The following is a 15,556-nucleotide window of genomic DNA, read 5'->3' as shown; positions in this document are numbered from 1 at the left end:
CGAAAATATGGTAAAAATTGTAGTGTTTTGAACATTTTTGTTTAATTTTTTATAAATTTCTGATATCAATATCAAAAGAATAAATTCTTGGAATATTCTCGAATTAAATCAGAATCCTAAAATTTCGTAAAACTATATAAATAATATGTATATTATTGATTAAATCTTCTTCTTTTTGTTTAGCATATTGTTTAATTTTAAATATGAATCAAAAGTACAAATTCTTGGAATATTCTCGAATAAAATCAAAATCTTACATATCCTAAAATATGTATATACATTGATTAAATATTCTTCATTTCGTTTAGCATGTTCTCACGTACTCTAATTGCTGCCTGCAACGATAATGATGTTAATACAGTGCGTAGTCTGTTGGGTAAGGGAAATGTTAACATTAACGAATCTACAGATGACGGTGAATCCTTGCTTTCTATGGCATGCTCAGCCGGTTACTATGAATTGGCACAGGTAAATATTTTTTGTATAAAATTTTTCATTTATTTCATAATTTTTGTAAATTTTCCAAATCTTTTTAAATTTCCTTCCCGTAGGTTCTCTTAGCCATGTCTGCAGCTCAAGTAGAAGACAAGGGCCAGAAAGATTGTACTCCTTTAATGGAGGCAGCTTCTGCTGGTCATTTGGAGATAGTTAAACTTTTACTAAGTCATAATGCAGATGTAAATGCTCATTGTGCCACCGGTAATACCCCGCTAATGTTTGCCTGTGCTGGTGGTCATGTTGAGGTGGTTAAAGAATTGCTGAAGCATGGTGCCAATGTTGAGGAGCAAAACGAAAATGGTCATACACCGTTAATGGAAGCAGCCTCAGCTGGTCACGTTGAAGTTGCCAAGGTAATGTTCAAATAGTTTAGATTAACTTTATCCAAAAATGGCAAATGATGAAAATCCGAGATTCGAGATATTAGGATATTTGTGAGTTTGTTTTCCTCAAACTATTCAAAGATTGAGTTAATAATCTAGTTTAAGGAGAATAACTCGTTAAAAAAATATTTATTAATATCAGTGATATTGTTTGATCTTATTTGATGTCTTTTGTTAATGACTAGCTTCAAAAACTAAACTTCTTTATAAGGTTTTATATAGTTAATTTATAATTTTATAAATTATATTTAGGTTTTGTTGGAACATGGTGCCGGCATTAACACCCACTCGAATGAATTCAAGGAAAGTGCTTTAACGCTGGCCTGTTACAAGGGCCATTTGAATATGGTACGTTTCCTTTTGCAAGCTGGCGCTGATCAAGAACATAAAACCGACGAAATGCATACTGCCCTAATGGAGGCTTCAATGGATGGTCATGTAGAAGTGGCCAGACTACTATTGGATTCAGGAGCTCAAGTTAACATGCCTACTGATTCATTTGAATCTCCTCTAACTTTGGCGGCCTGTGGTGGACACGTTGAATTGGCAACTTTGCTAATTGAACGTGGTGCCAATATCGAAGAGGTTAACGATGAAGGCTATACCCCGCTAATGGAAGCTGCCCGAGAGGGTCATGAAGAAATGGTGGCTCTGTTGCTGAGTAAGGGGGCAAACATTAATGCCACCACCGAAGAAACACAAGAAACGGCACTGACGTTGGCTTGTTGTGGTGGTTTTAGTGAAGTTGCGGAATATTTGATTAAACATGGAGCCAATTTGGAATTAGGAGCTTCTACGCCTCTGATGGAAGCGGCTCAAGAAGGACACACCGATTTGGTACGTTTTCTTTTGGAAAACAAAGCCAACGTGCATGCCGAAACGCAAACGGGCGATACAGCTTTAACCCATGCCTGCGAAAATGGTCATACCGATGCCGCTGAAGTTCTATTAAGCTATGGTGCCGAATTGGAACATGAGTCGGAAGGTGGTCGTACCCCGCTAATGAAAGCCTGTCGTGCTGGTCACTTGTGTACCGTCAAGTTTCTCATATCCAAAGGAGCTGATGTTAATAAGCAGACCAGCAGCAATGACCACACCCCACTCTCTTTGGCCTGTGCAGGTGGTCATCAGGCTGTTGTTGAATATCTATTGAAAATTGGGGCAGATCCATTCCACAAACTAAAAGATAACAGCACCATGCTTATCGAAGCAGCTAAAGGTGGTCATACCCGTGTCGTTGAACTGCTGTTCAAATATCCTCACTTTATACAAAATCATCAAAACGAACTGCAATCGGCGGCTGCAGCAGCGGCCGCAGCTGCTGCTGTGGGTATTAATAATACCACAGCCTCGAGTGCTGCTGCCAATCAATTACATTTAATCAACTTGCAACAGCAAAAGCAATTGCAACAACAGCAGAAACAATTGCAGCAACAGCTCCAGTTACAGTTGCAACAGTTAAGTGCTCCTCCCGGTTTGCATGAAGTTTCCGAAGCTGCAAGAGCAAATAACCAACAAATTTTCCATCATCAGCAATACACCACCAATAATAACGCTTTGGCAGGTGCCACCAACGAGTATTTGGAAGAACAATTGCAACTGCAAGCTCCAAATGCTAATGCCACAGAAGCTGGCTCCAATCAAGTGGTGGCCTGTAATGAGGAATATGCTGCCATTGATATAAATTCGTTGAGTGCTCAGCAACAAGAGGCATTAATTGCAAAATCAAGACTTTTCCATTTACAAGCTGGTTTTGGTAATGTTGGTGGTGGCGGCACAGCAGGTGTTATTGGCAACAACAATGAACAAGTCGCCGCTAACCTTAACAATCAGCAACAACAACAGCAGCAGCAACAACAGCAACTACAGCAACGTAAACATTTTGATTTAGATATGTCACATATAATGCCTCTTACGCCACCACAAAAACAACCTCCAGCTCCACCTGTTTTGCAAGCGCAGCAGCCACCATCACAAACAACATCACAGCCGCTACAACAGCAAGCTTCTCAACAACAGCCGCAGCAGCAAATTAAGCTTAAGGGCAATCAGCGTAAAAGTCGTCAACAACCACCACAACCATTTGAAGTTAGTATACCAAACACTGCCAATGCCAGCAACAACAACAACAACAGTAACAATACGAACAATGAACAACAGCAACAACAACAACAAATGCAAGATATTGAACGTTCTCAGCCTTTGGGTGATGATGGATTGGGCAATAAGCCACAACAACAGTCCACAACACAGCAGCAGCAACAACAACAGCTACAATTTTCCTGCTTTAATGATGATTCACGTTTCATAAGACGTCGTGTTTTAAGGCAGGATTTCAATAAGGTAATTTTTGTTTAAACACTTCCCCACAATTGGCGTTTAATTTTTTAAATTGTATTTCAGCTGTCAAATGATCAGAAAAATATTCCTGCTACTTTGTTGCCTGCCTCTTATTTGGATATGACTGGTGGTAATGTTAATAACCAGAACCAAAATGTTGGTGATGGAGCAGATGCTATAACCTTGAATCAAAATCTATTGGCAGGTTAGTTTAGAAAATGACAAATACGTTTTGTTTTAGAAAATAATATGATTTTGTTTGCTAATCTTTTCAGTTGCTCCCGCCATGGGTGATGGTTCGGAAATGCAGCCAGTAATTATAGCCAGCCCAGAACCTCTAAATTTTGCACCCAACCAGGCGTTGATGATGCAAGAACTTTTCGATCCTAATAATCCACAGACTCCACTAACCTTGGCAACAACTCTACCACAAGGAACACAATTTGTTTTGGGACCGGCACCACCACCTCAGCAACAACAACAACTGCAGCAGACTCAGTCGCAGCAGCCACAAACTCAGCAACAACAGCAACGCATTGTGACTGGTAAAACGACACAAAAGTCAGGAGGTATAACAACACCTTCGGAAGTGTCCCAAAGTACTGCAATCAGCGATAGGCCCAAAGCTAAGCCAGTTTCCAAGAAGGATGGAAAGATTTTGCGTAAAACCACAACACAATCAACAGCAGCCACTACACTGCAACAACCATTGTTTAGGCAAAACCAAATGGTATCCATTTACAATAACTTGGTAAGCAAAGTATGAAAACAAACTTCCAAACTTACCACCCAATTACAACTTTTATACTAACTGTAATTTTCTTTTCATTTAGCCCATGTTAATAACAAATGAAGCTACTCCGAGTCTCCAAACCCAACAAGCCATTATGAATCATATGGTGTTTGCCGCCCAACAGCATCAACAACAACAAATTGCTTTAGATGTTGTTAACGATGCTCAAGTAGTGACACAGCAACAGCAGCCGCAACAACAGGGTGTTATTGCTTTAAGTAATTCACCAGCATCACCATTGGCTTCTCCTTCTTCCGGAGCCACCGCTTTATGTGATCCGCAACTGCAGCAGTTTATGGAAATACAAGCAGCAGAGGATATGCACCAGCAGCAGCAGCAACCAGAAAACGAGCAAACTGCACAAGAGATTCAAGAGGCTTTAGATGCAGCACTCTCCGATTCCAAATTAGCTGTTACTGATTCCCTAAATGCTCTTAGCAAGGCTAATGCAGCGGCAGCCGCTGCAGCTGTGGCCAAAGCTTGTGGCCTTAATCCAGCCGAACAGCAAGAATGCCTTAAAAAACTGCAAGAGGGTTGGCAGATTGTAGACTTACGCCAGCGTATATTCCATAAACAACCAAAATCGCCTACAGAAACACCACCCGACAAGCAGATCATAGATATAACTAATTTGGAAAATGAATTGGACTCTAGTGAGACCGATGCTAATAATGAAATGAAAAATTTAGCTACACTTTGCACAGCTGCTGCACAAGCAGCTGCAGTCAATGTCACAGCAGGAGAGACGGATACCAAAGACTCCGGCAAAACGACAGTTGACAACAGCAAGGGCAGCAGCAAGAAACAGCGCAAGCTATCCAAAAAAGAGAAACTATCACAACAAGATGGTTTGGAGTTATGTCGTTTACCAGAACCCCTAAAGGATAATTACAAAGAAGAACGAAGAAACTCGGTGGACGATCGGCAGTCTTTAGCTTCGGAAGTATGTCATGCTGAGGATGATGTCAACTCCTCGGACCTAGAACAGCAGGAAGAGGATTCATGCAAATCTATACAAGAATTGGATGATACACAATTACAATTACAATTGAAATCACCCACTAAAGGCATTAAGCCAATTTCACAGCGTTTAGAGAATCTAATACTTTCGAATGCTCCTCTTAAGCCTGGAGATTTGTCTCAGGCATTTACGGATTTGCGACAAGAAATTGGAGCCGACGTACTCACAGTATTCCCGCAAAATATGAATTTAAAATTTGCCGGCAATACAGCACTGAGTAATGCCCTGCAACAACATTTGGCTGCAGTTAAACAGCAAATCGGCGATGTAACTGAAGATTCTGGTGATGGCATGTTACAAGTTGGTGGTGGTGGTGACAATGACTCATCTATAGCTGCTCAAAGTAATGAACAACAACTAGTCTATCCATCATCTATGGATGCTGAAACCTTGGAACAATTTGCTAATGCTGCTGCACAGGCTAACAACAATAATAACGATAATACTTCGGTAGTCGCTGTGACTACTGGAGGCGTTCAAGATCAAGTAGTGGGCGTCTCAGGTGAACAGACCGAGGAGGGTATGCGAGAAGAAATGTATGATATTGAGGTGGAAATGGATGACTTTTTCCATGTCATACACAATGTTCATGATCCTGCTTTACAAGTAAGTTGAACGAGTAAAAACCTAAAACATCTTTATGTTAAATAAAAGTGTTCATTGAGAAGAAGCTTGCTCATAACCTAAAGTTTTATTCCCTTTCTGTAATTTTCTTTTGATTTTTGTGTAGGAATTTGCTAGCAACTTAAATTGTGGTGAATTAGCAGACTTTGGTATTAATTCGATCTGCAAGACACGCTGGAATGGCAATTGGGCTTTGACTCCGAAATGGACTAGCCAAGATCAATTGATAAGCGCCGCTGCTGCGGCCCACCATCAACAGCAACAACAACAACAGGGTCTTTTGGCAACCAACGAAGAGCAACAGCAGCAACAGGAGCAACAAAGACAGGCGAATCAATTATTATTGGACTATCAATTGCAACAGCAATTACAGCAAAGATTTGCTGATGCCGATGAAATGCAAATGCAGGTAAGTCATTCTTAAGAATACTTTCCGTTTTCATTATTTTTATAGACATATAAGAGTTAAAATACTACAATGGCAAGAACCAGTTGTTGGTCTTCTTGATCTTGGTTGATGAACAATTTTTGATGTTTAAATAAATTTTAACTATTCACCTTAAAGCAACATCAACATCAGCAAACTACGTTGTCGTTGATACCCTTTTCACCTGAAGATGCTGCTGCCGCGTCCGCTGCTGCTGCTGCAGTACAACAACAGCAACAATTGCAAACACTGCCTACAGCTACGTCGGCTGCCAACACAGTGGCTGAATACCAATTACAGCAGCAACAACAACAGCACCAGCAACACACCCAGCATCATGGTTTAGATCAAGAACTAAAACAGCATATACAACAACTACACCAGCAACAACAAACCAATGTGCGCTTGTTAAAAGCCGTTGCGGCTGCTGCTGCTAATCAACAGCAACAACAGCAACTTACTACTAATCAGCAACAGCAAAATGTAACAAACAATAATAACAATAACTTTGTCTTCAATGTTGATGGTTGCGGTGGTGTAGGCTCGACTGTAGCCGACAAGTCTTCACAATCTTTACAGTTATTATTCCAATTACCACCTACGGTTCAACAGCAGCAGCAGCAACAACAACAAGACGATGTTGCTGCCACAGCTCAACAACTACAACACTTGAAATTACACCACCAAGAACTGCAAGATCAGCAAAAACAACAGCAGCAACAATTAAAGTTATTGCAGCAACAAGAGCAAGATTTGTCACAAACCACTGCTGAAAGTTTAATGCAACAACAGCAGCAACAGCAACAAACCACATTAGAACAAGTGGCACAAAATAATCTCTTATTGCAGCAGCAGGCCGCTTTAGCCCAACAGGTACTCAATCAGCAGGTCTTAAAGCAAAAGCAACAACAATTGTTAATGCAGCAGCAGCAACAATCAACACAGGTTTGTAAAAAGATAACAAAAAAGCAAAAACGTAGTTATTTTAGGTTATATTATAGAATTATATTTCAACACATATGAAAACTTTTATGCAAAACTATCTATTTTTTATTTTAGGTTCAAGTTTCTACACAGACTCAATCATCTGTTGTGGTGCCTCATCCAAATGCCGTACAAGTTCAAACATCACGTGCTGTTACCAATCAATTTTGTCCTACGCTGTCAACTATGGCTGCCGCTGTTGATGTCGGTTTGGGCAGTGTTTGTGCTCTAACGCCACAACAACAACAGCTACAACAACAACAGCAACAACAACAACAACAACAACAACAGCAGCAGCAACAACATCAAACTTCGCTTGAACAACAAATGTTAGCAGCTGGTTATGCAGCCAGCGTACTTGCCGTAACACAACATCAACAACTGCCCGTACCAGCACCGTTGACAGCAGCTTTAAATCAAGTTGTGGCCAATGCATCGTCGGTAATGCCACCCCAGGCCTCCACTAGTTCTGGTAGTAGCAAAATGCCGGGTGGTATTGCTAAGAAGGTAATCGACAAACAGTCACGCAAGGAACGTAATCGTTATTCATTGCTACGTTCTGCAGCCGGTAGTCAAGGTAAGTGAAATCTAAGTATACATTTCTAAAGGATTGCGTTGAATACTGATCTAAACTCTGTATTTCTCTATAACATAATGTTTTCAAGATATTGTATATACAAATTTGTTTAAATCCCGTTTTTGGCCATATTCAAGACGTTTTCTTTAACTGTTGTTTCTTATTTATTTTTGAATTATTTTTTTCAATAATGCTTCTTTAGCCAATGCTGCCGCACAACAGCAATATCAACAAACAGTTGCCGCAACTACTGCCTTAGACAAAACCATCGATGTAGATTCCGAAACTGATTCCAATCATGACACAGCTCTTACTCTCGCCTGTGCCGGAGGCCATGAAGAATTAGTTGAGTTACTCATAAATCGTGGTGCAAATATAGAACATCGCGATAAGAAGGGCTTTACACCATTGATTTTGGCAGCGACTGCTGGTCATGAGAAAGTTGTAGATATTCTACTTAAACATGGCGCCGATTTGGAGGCACAATCTGAACGTACTAAAGATACACCACTATCGTTGGCCTGTTCAGGTGGACGTTATGAAGTTGTTGAACTATTGTTGGGCATAGGAGCGAATAAGGAACACCGCAATGTGTCCGATTATACACCATTGAGTTTGGCAGCTAGCGGTGGCTATGTGAACATCATAAAGTTGTTGCTTAGTAATGGCGCTGAGATTAATTCACGAACTGGCAGTAAATTGGGCATATCACCGCTAATGTTGGCCGCTATGAACGGTCATACGGCAGCGGTGAAATTGCTGTTAGATCAGGGTTCGGATATTAATGCTCAGATTGAGACCAACCGTAATACTGCTTTAACCTTGGCCTGCTTCCAGGGCAGACATGAGGTGGTTAGTTTGTTGTTAGATCGTAAAGCCAATGTCGAACATCGCGCTAAGACTGGTCTAACGCCCCTCATGGAAGCCGCCTCGGGTGGGTATATAGAAGTCGGACGTGTTTTGTTAGACAAGGGAGCTGATGTTAATGCAGCGCCAGTACCCACCTCAAGAGACACGGCCTTAACTATAGCCGCCGATAAGGGCCACTTGAAATTCGTTGAATTACTGTTGGCTCGTGGAGCGGCGGTGGAGGTAAAGAATAAAAAGGGCAACTCACCCCTATGGTTGGCTGCCCATGGTGGCCACTTGAGCGTCGTTGATATATTATATAACCACAATGCCGATATAGATTCACAAGACAATAGACGTGTTTCCTGTTTAATGGCCGCTTTCCGTAAAGGTCACACCAAGACCGTCCGTTGGATGGTACAATATGTCACTCAGTTTCCTTCCGATCAGGAAATGAATCGCTTCATTAGTACTATAAGCGATAAGGAGCTGTCGGAGAAATGCTACGATTGCATGAAAATCATACGAGCGGCAAAAGAGGCACAAGCCGTTAAGGCCAATAAGAATGCTTCGATACTGTTGGAAGAATTGGATATGGAGAGAACTCGTGAAGAGAGCAGGAGAGCTGCTGCTGCTCGTCGTCGTGAGCGCAAAAAGAAGAAGAAAATGGAAAAGAAAGAGGAAAAGCGCCGCCAAATGGAAGAAGCCACTGGTGGCTCAAGCAATCAGCAAGAACAAGACGATAAAGATTCCGACAAAGATGAGGAATCTGATCACGAGGATAACAATGCCGCCGATGAAGATGATGACCAACAAAATCCTCAAAATTATCGTGAAGAAGGTGACTCTGGTATAGATCAAGGTTCATGCTCCAGCACCGATATTAAGGCTTCGGTTGGAAATTCACAAAACAATGACAAGTCTGTTGGCGGTGGTGCTAGTGCGGGAGGTAAAAATAAAAACAAAAAGAAAAATAAACAGCAGAATACTCGCAACAGTAGTCCTGTTGTAGAAGAACCTCAAATAGTCCAACCTGCCCCAGCTGCAAAACAACAACAGCAGCAACAACAACAGCAACAGAACAATAAAAAGAAAGACGAAAGTACCAACTCAAAGGCTGTCTCTAACAGTAACAAGAAAAATGCTGCAGAACAAAATACTTTAGCTGCTAAAACTCAAAGTAATAACAACAATGCAAATGCCAGCAACAAGAAATCGGATCATCAACATAAGAAAGAAGAAGTTATTAATAACAACAACAATACTTCTTTGAATACTGGCTCTAACACCAACACAACAGCCGGCAACAAAAAGAAAGAGTCCAATAAACAAAAGGAAAAAGAAAACTTGGCACCCAAAGAATTAACAGCCGCAGGAACGGCTCAGTATCAACCAACACCGCAAGCAACACAAACAAATAGCCACAGTCATATTCATAATAATAAACAGCAACAACAGCACGCTCATGTTCAACAACAAGCAAACAGTAATAATAAATCGGAAACATCTTCCGCTGGTAATCGTAAATCACTAATATTCTCTGCTTCCAAAACGGCTGAGGAGAATAACAAACGTGACATGGAATCTATTGCCTCCACTACGTTGAGTTCGACTTCGTCAAACAATAAACCACACCCAGCCACAAGTGTACCCAAAAGAGGAGAAGACGGCTGGAAAGAGGTTGTACGCAAAAGTTCAACACAACAATCGACCACTGCGTCTGCAACATCTGGCTCTGCTTCCAGTAATACTTCTACATCAACAGCGATCAACAGCAAGGAGTCTACGTCCAGTACTTCAACAACCCTCTCTTCCTCGTCAAATTCTTCCTCGTCTACGACCATAACCGTACCTGGAGTTTCGACAACTACCACCGTTACATCTACAGCCCCCGAAATGACCTGCAAAAAGGTACAAGTTCCCGTCAATGCCATCTCCCGTGTAATTGGACGCGCTGGCAGTAACATCAATGCCATAAGAGCCACTACAGGAGCCCACATTGAAGTAGAGAAACAAGGCAAAAATCAATCTGAACGTAGTATAACCATTAAGGGACTTACGGAAGCTACCAAACAGGCTCACATGTTGATTTTAGCTCTAATCAAGGATCCTGATGTGGATATATTACAAATGTTACCACGCATTAATACTACTATTAAAGCATCCGTGGTGCCTCCTGCGTCGACCACTCCGCCATCTTCAATCTCGACCATGCAAGTTGGAACATGGGATAACAAAACAGCTATGCAGTCCTCTAGTGGCGGACAAAGCAGTAATATGTCGTCAGGATCGTCAACAACATCGTCTGCCTCGTCTACGCCCGGCACTAACCTAAACTCGAAAACAACCGGAAATTTGAATTCCAAATCGAATACAAAGTTGCAAGGAGGTATTGGTTCAAATCAAAATAAATCTGCCATAGGTAGAACACAACCTTCAAAACCTTTCTATGCTCAGCAAACACTCACATCTAGCCGTGGTTCAGGCGTAGGTGCAGCCTCTAATAACAGCAATCAAATGAAACATAAAGATCTTAATAGTAAGGGTTTGTCAGGACCCGGTTTTAGTCAGAAATCTGCTGGAACTCCTGGAGGCAAAACAACTGGAACCACTTTTGGAGGATCTGGAGTAAATAATCAAACATTTGCGGCTAAACTGCTAACAGGTGGCGCCGCTACTTCATCTTTAACTGGCAACAATTCGTCTCCTACTAAGAAGTCGGAACTAGGAGGTTTGCAAAGATCGGGAATAACAGCTCCATATGGACGTGGTAAACCTGTACCCAGCTCAACTATACCCTCCTTGGGAAGTGTAGGAGTTTTGAACCAAAACAATAACACCCTATCCGGTCCCATAGGAACATTTAATGTAGCCGAGGCTGCAGCTGCTGTGGCAGCAGCAAATGCTGCAGCTGCTCAAGCAGCAAATCATAATGCCGCCTCTTCGAACACAACTGCACGTTCTGTGACCCCAATAGGTCCTCCAAATAAACAACGAGCTCCTACACCCACAGCTCAACAACAATCGGCAGGACATATTAACAACAATGTCACTATACAAGCAACACAATCTATGCAACAGCAACAAAATTTGCACATTAATACTGGCAACCTAGGTGACAATGTTAATCCGACTGGAGGATCAGCGTCATTATCTACACCTGGTAGCTTTGGAGCTCAATTGGCAGCCAAGATAAGCAGCGAATACTCACTTTTCAATGATTATCATCAGTCCCAATGGGGCAGTGCAGATAATTCACAGAACTACCCTAATCCCAATGCTTTGGTTAATGATAATGTACCTCAAGCAGATGCTTCTAAGGCTCCTGGTTACAACCGCAATATATTAAGTTCTCCCGTGGGAAGTTCTAAAGCTTCCAACTCCAGCACACCACCGGGAAATGCCGCTACAAGCAATCTCAATGTAGCCTCTCAGCAAACACTAACTATTTTGCCCGAGAGTGGTGTAGCTCCTATAGGATCTACAGCATCGCAGGCAGCAAGGTCACCAGCTGGTATATCTGTAGTTGGTAATGATTTGACCCCACCATCAGCTGCTAATGCCGGTCAGGCTGCACCACAGCAACAAGATAATAGTGCTATATCGCCTAATGTCATTAAACCACCTGGAGCCATAGGTCAAGCAGCTACTGCAACATGTCCTCCAACACAGCAACAACAAGCAAATCCTGGAAATGTATCACAACCACCTCCTAGTGGTTTGGCTATACAAAGACCCCAGACTAGTGGCCAGCATAGAGCGAATGCCTCCAATAATTCTACACAACAATCTCCGCCATCGGCACAGCCCAACGTTGCAGATAATTCGGGAAATACACTAAATTTTGGCCCAATAGGTCCCTCAAATTCATTGAATCGTGGCAATAACCCTGCCGGAGCTATAGGTGAACAACCACGTTTCTACGATCCCACTAATCAAATGAATGTTGCTGTGCCCATGGGCTTCCAAATTGATCCCAGTCTTATGCAACAGCAGGGCTACAATTCGGCCAACTCTAGACTCAATCCCAGAGCTTCGGTATTTGGCGGACAACAGCCGGGCAATAAATCACAAACACAATCATCACAAGCCTTGGCTTCAGCCTTATACCACCAACAGCAACAACCACCAACTCAACAGAATCAACAAGGAAATGTCTTCAATGCCACACCAGGAAAACCCGTAAATGTTGGCCAGAATTTAGCACCGCAACGTCCCCAATCTCAACCTCAAACAGGGCAAACACAAAATCAGCGTTGGTATGGCACCGACTATGCTGGCATGGCTACAGCCGGTGGTTATGTACCACCTTCAACCCGAGACATATTAAATTTGGAGAATGGCTCAACTGGTGGTCTGGGCGGTGCTGGTACCAATTCACCAGCTGCCATGTCACCCAGTCAGGGTGGCAATGTCAATGCCAACAATCCTGCTGGACTCCTACAAACACCCCCACAAATGCCAGGTCAACAATCGGCCGATGATATGCGCAAAATACCCAGACCCATTGGTACAGAACGGGCATCATGGAAGTACAATAACTATCCAGGTATGGCAAATATGGGCATGGGCGTAGGAGGTTTAGCTGGTGCCGTTGGTTTAGCTACAATGGATGATAATTTGGCTGCTATGACAGCAGCTGCAGCTGGTATCCCAGGTGCTGGTATACCAACTGGTCCTTTGCCACCATGGCTTTTGGGCACCACCGCCGATAAGCAAGCAGCGGCCGCAGCCGTACAACAGCAACAACAACAGCAGCAACAACATTCAAATTGGATGAAGCAGCAGTATCGTTACTACAATCAAGGTGCAGCTGGTGCTGGTACCATAGGCGGTCTAACGGGTCTTGGCGGTCCGGCCGATTACCATCATCAACAAGATCAATTTCATGTGAGTATGAATTAAAAGCTTATTTTTCTGTATTTTCAAATGTAGACGGTAAATTTAACGATTTATTTTATTTTGTTTTATGATTTAGATGGCTTTGGATTATCATAACACTATGCCACCACCAAATTTGAATCAGAATCAGCCAATGAATCTTATACCCACTTATACAACTTATCCACATTTCTTGGGTCATGTTGGTGGTAATGATATGTCTCATATGCCGGAAAAGATCGAATTGTGGGATCATCATGATAAACATGTAAGTTTGAAATGTATATCTATCTATCTATCTATCTATCTATCTATCTATCTATCTATCTATCTATCTATCTATCTATCTATCTATTTATATATCTATATACATATACATATATATCTATCTATATATTTCTATAAAAACATGTACCTTTTTTATTATATTTTACAGACTTGGACCAGCAATTGGACCAATTGATGATGCAAACGTAAAATCAGCCAGTGAATCTAGAAAAAAGTAATCCAGCAACTGTAAACTAACAACAATCGTAAATGAATAGCGTTGCTTATTCTTTAAATATAAATCCGGACACTGAAAAAACAAGAAGGAGCTAATTTAGAAAAAACACACAATTATCTATCACTTTCTCTCTCTCTAAACTATAAAGTTTTTTGATTTGGAAACATAAAAAAAAAAATTAAATACTACCAAGAATAATATTTATAAAATATTATTATTAATTAATAATTACTCGTACTACTCTTCAATACAAGTTAAAAAAATATATATATTTTTTGGATTAAGCTTAAACAAAAACAAAAAAAAAAAAAAAAACACTACAAAAATATTTGAAATGAATTAAAACAAAAGTTATAATACAAGAGATCTTATTGCAAAAATTAAATGATTTAATGAATGAATGAAAATGGTTGAATTAAAACGAGTTGGAATTTAATTTATCATTATACTTTGTTTAAAACGTAAATATTAATTTTCTTCTTATGAGTTTTTTTACTCCAAACATTTTACGCTTGAAGCCTTGAATATTATTATTATTATTTTTTTGTTTTGGGATTTTTTTTTTTATTTTTTGTATGTAGAAAAAAATGAAAAACAAAATGAAACAGTTTTTTGAAAAATATTTGCATATTAATAAAAACAAAAAACTCTTTACTGCTCTTCTTATATTGTTATATTTAACATGAAAACAAAATGCATTAAATGAAAACTTTCAAAACACTGGAAAAGATAAATCTTTGATTGCAAAAAAAAGAAAACAAAAAAAAAAAAAAATAAAACTCATATTATATGGAAAATTACATACATTGTTAGTCTGTAAGCAGCTACAAACATAAAAAACAAAATGTTTTTGAAATATATATTATATAATAGCTACTACTTACTACTACTACTACACACTTTGAAATATTTAATAAATATATACATATATAAAAAAAGCATGAAATATAAATAAAAAAACAAAATCATTATTAAAAAAACTCGAAAAAAAGTGAACAAACATTTATTGAACCAGCAGATACTTAGATAGATGTGCATACATATTATTAAGGAGTGGTTTCATTATTATTTGTTGTTTAAAAAAAGTTGATGGGGGAAGTAAAAAAGATTTTTAACATATTTTCGAAAATTCGAACTTAAGTTCGAAAATATTTTACAACTATTAAAATAATCTCCAAAAAATAAGGATCCATAAAATGTACATTTTCTTTGGATTTGAGCTCAATTCTACACATTTTCAAAATTCGTACTTAGAATTAAAAAAAAAAAAAAAAAATTAAATACTTTTTAGGAATTTTATAGTATTTTTGATCTAGTTTCAGTATAAAGGCTTTTTAACATATTTTCGAAAATTCGAACTTAAGTTCGAAAATGTTTAAAAACTGTTAAAATAATCTCTAAAGCATATGGATTTTAGCTCAATTTCTTTACATTTTACCATTTCGAAGTTTAAAATTTTATAAAAATTAGTTCCTTGATTGCAATTGAAATAATGTATTTTTGTTACAAAAGCCAATTCAATTACGTATACGATTTGATAATGGACTGTTCTACGTATCAAGTGAATTAAAATCGACCGAAATTTTCTATTAAATCTGAGTTACTTGATTTAGGAAAAAGTTCTAAAGAAAATTCTATATTTTTCTCACAAACAACATTTTAGAATAAGAAAAT

The 15,556-nt window shown here is 39.7% G+C and overlaps 1 protein-coding gene across 8 annotated transcripts in view; it reads left to right on the top strand.

The window, feature by feature from the left end:
* Positions 1-14,680, top strand: part of LOC119611031 (ankyrin repeat and KH domain-containing protein mask) — a 33,264-nt gene extending 18,584 nt beyond the window's left edge. For 7 of the 8 annotated variants that reach the window (XM_037966484.1, XM_037966488.1, XM_037966481.1 and 4 more), the window contains 12 exons: positions 309-468; positions 552-851; positions 1,134-3,224; positions 3,285-3,426; positions 3,497-3,972; positions 4,055-5,641; positions 5,766-6,068; positions 6,225-7,031; positions 7,146-7,647; positions 7,850-13,386; positions 13,475-13,645; positions 13,814-14,680. In XM_037966484.1, the coding sequence (XP_037822412.1) occupies positions 309-468; positions 552-851; positions 1,134-3,224; positions 3,285-3,426; positions 3,497-3,972; positions 4,055-5,641; positions 5,766-6,068; positions 6,225-7,031; positions 7,146-7,647; positions 7,850-13,386; positions 13,475-13,645; positions 13,814-13,840 (12,103 nt within the window). In that variant the 3' untranslated portion in view covers positions 13,841-14,680. The remainder of the gene's footprint in view (positions 1-308; positions 469-551; positions 852-1,133; positions 3,225-3,284; positions 3,427-3,496; positions 3,973-4,054; positions 5,642-5,765; positions 6,069-6,224; positions 7,032-7,145; positions 7,648-7,849; positions 13,387-13,474; positions 13,646-13,813) is intronic. The other variant, XM_037966489.1, reaches the window with a different exon arrangement.
* The last annotated feature ends 876 nt before the right edge of the window (positions 14,681-15,556 follow it).

This window comes from Lucilia sericata, unplaced genomic scaffold (genome assembly GCF_015586225.1).
Source record: "Lucilia sericata isolate MDLA Ls3-8-SP2 unplaced genomic scaffold, ASM1558622v1 Contig001341F_arrow, whole genome shotgun sequence".
Taxonomy (NCBI): Eukaryota; Metazoa; Arthropoda; class Insecta; order Diptera; family Calliphoridae; genus Lucilia; species Lucilia sericata.
This window is presented reverse-complemented; position numbering and strand designations above follow the sequence as displayed.